This window comes from Triplophysa rosa, unplaced genomic scaffold (genome assembly GCF_024868665.1).
Source record: "Triplophysa rosa unplaced genomic scaffold, Trosa_1v2 scaffold132_ERROPOS662094, whole genome shotgun sequence".
In the NCBI taxonomy this organism is placed as follows: domain Eukaryota; kingdom Metazoa; phylum Chordata; class Actinopteri; order Cypriniformes; family Nemacheilidae; genus Triplophysa; species Triplophysa rosa.
Window position 1 is genome coordinate 88,133 of NW_026634135.1, and position 6,875 is coordinate 95,007.

The window sequence follows — 6,875 nt, forward strand, 5'->3', positions numbered from 1 at the left end:
AACAAACGTTGAAATGATGTTTGCGTGGGGAAATTGTTTCTAAACCCAAAGTGATCTTAAAGCTAGTTATACTAATCGATAACATTAATAACCTTACCACTAAGAAGTAGTATTTTTGCTGGCAGTGTCTTGGTCTGTCCATGTCGGCTGCGACTTGACAGGCGCACCTCTACGTAGCCCTCTTCGCTTCTAAATTGCTCGCGTGAACTGACCACGTACTCTGATAGTCTGTGCTCTCTTAAAATGATATCGGTGCTGTCCACTTTCACGATATCAGAGTCAGGGAAATAAAACAAAGCATAGTTTGGAAACGACATGACTCCTGCTGACATTTCTTCTCCGTTACTCAGCCAGCCGGAATGACCTCTCAAAACGTACGTTTTCAATTGGCTGTCTCTGATTGGACAGATAGTGTTAAGATGATTTGAAAGGCTTGACACTTATTGGTCAAACTGAATGCACCGCGAAAGTGCATTCACTGCAAAAGAAGTATAAACTACTGTTGATACAATTAATAATTATTATTTCCGTCGCCGTTACATCAGTTGGAAAGCCTTTGGCGCTGAAGTGACAATAATGAAGAAATACAAATCTTACCTGGACTCACAAGATAATGAGATTCCAAAAACGACAAATCGCCGCTTTAAGGAGCTGGGTGCAAATAAAGAGGTACATTTTATTTGAATGTTTTTTTTCCAGCATTGTTTGAAGATTGTAGCCAGACATGCAACAAATTATATATATATTATTTTTCTTTAATCTGCATGGAATTCCTGCTACATACAACATGCTGTTTTTGCACGTCTGTCTGTGGCACCCAGGATTTCAACATATTTGTCAATTTCTATTTTTTGCAGAATTCACGCAGGTTTGCAGGTGGTTACAAAGACTATGTGTGCTTCAATGATTCTGAATTACCAAGAACAACTGAATACAGGAGAAGGAAAAAAACTGGTAAATAGACAGTAGGCTATTTGAAATGGTTACTGAAACACATATGTGTTATGAAACACATGATTTTTTATTTGAGTATTTCATAGCCTACTGCAAGTACTAGGGATTTTTATTATTATTAATTGATTCATGAAGCTGCAATTAAGTTTATGATACTAACAGTAACTTGGTATCTTTCAGCTCCCGGTCAATTTCAATAACAATGAGGCAACCAAGGAAAATAACAATGTTCATTATACTCAGTGCCCAAGACCAGCAAAGAGATTCAAATCGGATAACCAAGAGCAGGAAATAGTTGAGTGGGTAGGTAAAAGTTGTATCAACATCAGTTTTTTAATTTAAATATTTTTATTTCACAGATTTACAATCAAACAACATATAATGTTATATGTCATATAATGACAAAACAGTCATCCATCATTCGGATTTGATATGTATATTGTATAGAGTGTTAATGAAGTGACTACTAACGATGGCAGAGGGCTGCCTCACCAGACCAACTTGTGCCAGTCTCCTGAGATTCATCATCAGGAAGCCAACTTACACTCTCAGGTAAATATATTATTATTTGTTATGTACATCCACAATTACATTACATGTGGCTAGATGGACTACTGTCACAACATGACAATATTATATGACTTGGCATTTATAAATTAGGTTTTGGAACTGTGAGGGTTAGATGGGTTTATTTTTGTACGTATTACTTATTTATTCCTTCATTCATATATTTAAGTTCATTTTACAAATAGCATGTCACAAATATTTAGTTAGTTGCAGGTGGACCTGTGATTTAAGAAAAATACAGACATAATTGTAACAGCTAAGCGAAGTGGCTGTGAAACATTTATAGAACTATTGCAGGTCATTTAAATTGGTCATTTTAAAATACTGAACCCTTCTCTAAATTTATTCAAATAAAAGTTGTTTGCAGAACTCGCCACTCAGAAATACAAATCTTTATTCAACAGACAATTCAGGACAGGACAGATATTGTCTGTGGGGGACACCAAGAGCATACAACTGATTTGCAACCAGCACCCGAGATACCTCACCTGAACCAAGGACCAAGCTCAAATCCATCGCAGGTAAATTATTCATGGTGTGGCTAAAATCCTGCATTAAATAAAAGGAATCTAATTATAATGATTGGCCCACACCATTGGAAAATAATTTATAATTGCACCAAACACAAACTTAAATAACATAGTTGCACATTACGTTCTTTATAGAATTTTATCTACCAAGGACCTGGAACCAATGCAGGGTTTCAGGTCTGTTTGTTGCAGAATTTAATGAAATTTGGTAAAGAGGTGGATCCTGGACAGTTTTCGTTAAAACTGTTAGATACTGTAGACCACTATCTTTCTGCACTATCACAGGCTTTCTGCAAGTGCCCCTCTAGTTACTAATCTGTTTGTTAGTAGTGATGGGAAGTTCGGATCATTTTACTGACTCAGACCTTTGAGTCTCGTTCAGCAAAATGAACGAATCTTTTTTCGAGTCATATCTTTCATTTCGTTCATTTTAGCAAAATATAATTAAAATGTTACATGTTACTTTCCTAACACATCTACTACTTATGCAAACGTTGATCACATTACAAACAATACAAAACAATAATGCTATAAGAAAAAGAAAAGATGAATTCATTGTTTACCTGGGTCTTTAGTCTATGATTAGCTCACCACACCTCTTATCTGACAAGTCCTCGGGTTTGACTCGTTCGTTCACGATGTGACAGCTTCGTAAGCTAAACCAATGCCGTCTCAGCCGGAAAGAGAATTGATTAGTTCACTTCTCGATTCTTCGGGTTCGAGTCATTCGTTCATCAAGTGACAGCCCCCTACGCTTTACCAATGCCATCTGAGCCGGAAAGAGAATTGATTAGTTCACCTCTCGAGTCTTCGGGTTCGAGTCGTTTGTTCTTTTGTCACAGGACCCATAGAAAGTTGCGCAATGCGCATGCACGACTGGACGAATCACTCCACGAGACGACTCGTTCTTCCCGAGTCACATTAAAGATTCGTTCAAAATGAACGAATCGTTCAAGAACGACCCATCACTATTTGTTAGTTCATTTATTTATTTGTCTTCTTGTTGTAGGGATCAGAGGTGGATGAGCTACTTTACCCAGGAGCACCTATCTCCAGAGGTCAGAGTTTGATGCTTTTAATGTCCTTCATTTTGAGACAACCTCTCACAGCTCTGGAAGCTCTGGAAGACCTCCTCAAGTTGTTTAATGAACATTTCCCAGGAACTGTGCCAGCTACTTCTTACCCATTTCATAAAGCTTATGGTCAGTATGGGCAATATGAATCACATTTTTACTGTTCTGGATGCACAAACTATATAGGTAAGGCTAATGGTCAGACACAGTGTTCTGTATGTCACATTATGTTTGATGCAGACACATATTTAAAAAACGGGTCGTATTTTCTGGTTTTGAAATTATCTAGCCAAATTAAGGACATTCTGGAAAGTCCCAAGAATTCTTTAGAGAGAAAAATATCAACTAATGGCATTATTAACGACATAAATTCAGGAATGGAGTATGAAAAGCTAATCAGGGCTGGAAAAATTGGTAAAGAGGATGTGAGTTTATTGTGGAACTGTGATGGTATCCCAGTTTTCAAGAGCTCCAAGTCTCAGCTATGGCCCATTCAGTGCCAGATCATTGAACTGGATCCAAAAGAACGGAAAAATAATATCTGCATTCCATGTATTTGGTTTGGAGAGAAGAAACCTAACATGGCAACTCTGTTAACTCCATTTGTTGATGAGCTTCAAGAACTGAAGCAAAATAGAATCAAATGGACAGACACACAGAACCAGCAACATTCATCTAAGGTGCATGCCCTGATCTGTAGTTCAGATTCAGTGGCTCGTCCCCAAATTCGAAACACAAAACAATTTAATGGCATATATGGCTGTGACTTTTGCTATCATAAAGGTGGGAGATCATACTCTTACACATGTCCTGAACCTTCTCTCAGATGTGAATCTGAGCATTTCCAACATGCTATGACTGCAACTCCTCAGCAGCATGTAATGGGAGTGAAAGGTCCCTCTCCTTTAATGAAGCTAGCTAACTTTCAGATGGTTAATGGGTTTGTGCCTGAATACCAGCACAGTGTTTGCTTAGGAGTAACACGGCAGCTAATGACATTATGGCTGGATTCGACTAATCATGACAAACCATGGTACATTGGCACAAAATCCGAAGTCATTGATAAGCAGTTACTATCAATCCAGCCTCCAGTAGAGTTAACTAGAGTTCCACAATCTGTAAAAGAACGTAAATATTGGAAGGCCTCTGAATGGAGATCGTTTCTTCTGTTCTATGCTTTACCAGTGCTTTGTGGCGTTCTTTCCAAGAAATACTGGAACCATCTTTTCCTTCTTGTTTTTGGTATTTATTCTCTGCTTCAGGAAAAGATATCAATGGTTGAGGTTGATAGTGCAGAGAACACACTCAAGAAATTTGATAGGGAATTTGAGAAGTTGTATGGCAAGGAAAATATGACATTTAATGTGCACTTGATGACACACATTTCTGCAAGTGTGAGAAACTGGGGACCTTTGTGGGCTACATCCACCTTTTCTTTTGAGTCTTTTAATGGCACACTCTTGAAGTTCTTTAATGGAACCACACATGTCCAACAACAGATAGTCAAGAGATTCCTCAAATGGAGAGACCTTACAACCAAGGCTGAAAAGTACATGAAGAATGCCAAAGACACAGTCAAAAAACTGTTCTATAATATGCAGAACAGCATGCAAGAAACAGCAAAATCAGCACAACTGTCAGAGAAAGTTAGGGTTTTTGGTAATCCTCATTCAGTGACAATTCCAGTACGGCACATGCTTGCTATTGAGGATCTTTTTGGTATCAGGGTACAGCAAGGTCTTTACTATGATCGTTTTCTTATTGACGGTGTACTTTATCACACAGAAACTTACACAAGGCTTCAAAAAAGAAACAACTCTGTTGTAGAATTAGCTGATGGCACATTATGCAAGATTCTGAGCGATGTGGCATTTAATCCTAAAGGTTGTAATGAACAAATGAGTTGTGTTTTGGTTAAGGAGCTTTGTAGGTCTGGAAGACAGCTTTGTAGGGATTCAGACCTTAACATTTTTTCCAAGTTTATCCATGAGGTTAAAGTGTCAAACACTATTTATGCAGTGCGTACACAGTCTTTTAAACGAAAATGTGTTATGATTGAGATGAAAGACAAAATGTATGTCATAGCTCTGCCAAATAATATTGAAAGAGACTGAAATGATTGCAGTTGTATTAATGAAAGACTTGAATTACTGTAATTAATTGTATATGTAAAATACTTTATAATCAGATTTTTTCTTTTGGCCATTCATGTGTGGAGCACATAAATTGTAAATTTTAAGATTTATTTTTTGTTGTACAGTGTATCTGATGTTTTATACTGTTGTGGGGAAGTATTGGTACTAAGGTTCAGATTCAAGTTTGAACTGGATTTTTAAACTGCCTGTGTCATTTAAATATTGAAAGACATGATGTTAAATGAAAGTGTCTTGAGTGAGTAAAATTTATTGTGAACATTGTTTTCACTTGTATATGTAAATATTTGGCAAATAGAGCATTTGACAGATTGATACACATTTACATGATTTACAGTATATAATGTGCGATATTTCAATAGTACTAAAACTCATTTTGTTGTTGAAAATTACAAGAAAAAGAAAACATATATTGTTAGTTTGTTATTATAATTGTAGCAAACCAATAAAGTAAACGAAAAGTACACATTTTGCGTCTGTCATATATAAATATGATGCAAGTAAATACTCTGAAGTGTTGCAAAAATATGCTTTATTTTATTTATTAAATATGTAATTAAGCATATATTTAATACCAAAGTTCTTCTAATACACTTTTTAGAAAATAGTTAAAGTACTTGTATATAGTGCATTTTTTTAAAGTGTTGTTAAGCATATATTTCTTACCAATGTGCTTGTAGTACATTTGTTATGATTACATTGAAAGTATGCTTGTGTATAGTGCATTTCTTAAAAGTGTAGTTAAGCATATATTTATTACCAAAGTACTTCTAGTACATTTTTTATGATTACATTGAAAGTATGCTTGTGTATAGTGCATTTCTTAAAAGTGTAATTAAGCATATATTTATTACCAGAGTACTTAAACTTTTTACAAATATATTCATATGCAATTCAAGATAATTGCACTTCAAATAAGCATGTTGAAAATACAAATGCATTATAAACGTACTACTTGAACTTTAAGTATAATTATAATACAATTATTACTATGTATTTTTCACCTGGGAAGGTCATCTCAATGCATAGGTATCAGAAGCATAAACAATGTGGGTGGGTCCTCCCCCAGAAAAACAACACCAGTTTACCACCATATTTAGTAGTGTGGCGAGTAAAATGCGTGACTAGTAGTTTTGGCACTATTTTACGCTGGTTCGAATACCCCTATTGCCAATCTCTCTCTTTTTCATTTCACATTTTCACATCACATATCAGACCGTACAGACATTTTTATATAATAGATTATTGTAATTCATTGTTGGGGGGATCTCCTGCAATGCTTCTGAATAAACTCCAACTGGTTCAAAATGCAGCAGCTGTCAGGCCGGGGCTAGCAGACTCTCAAAACCCCAGAGTCTCGTGCAGGCCAGGAATGTGGGGGAAAAACACAGAGAACGATCAGTGCTCAAAAGGTTTATTCCAGAACAAAAACTTCCAAAAATGATAAAGCCAATATCCAAAACAAAACAGTCCGAAGTCCAAAAGGGAAGACAAAACAAGGTTTACCAGAGGCTGGTCAAGTTGTGAATACAGGCAGGCAAGCAAGCTGATAGGGTAATCAGGTATATTCAGATTTATAGCACGGATTAGGTACGAAA

The 6,875-nt window shown here is 36.3% G+C and overlaps 1 protein-coding gene across 1 annotated transcript; it reads left to right on the top strand.

Annotated features, from left to right (window-relative positions):
• Nucleotides 1-576: 576 nt before the first annotated feature.
• LOC130549557 (uncharacterized) lies at nt 577-4,406 on the top strand. The gene is made up of 6 exons (XM_057326789.1): nt 577-669; nt 1,135-1,257; nt 1,402-1,506; nt 1,926-2,042; nt 3,061-3,253; nt 4,387-4,406. Exons 1-6 carry the CDS (start codon nt 577-579, stop codon nt 4,404-4,406), a joined length of 651 nt encoding a protein of 216 aa, XP_057182772.1.
• The last annotated feature ends 2,469 nt before the right edge of the window (nt 4,407-6,875 follow it).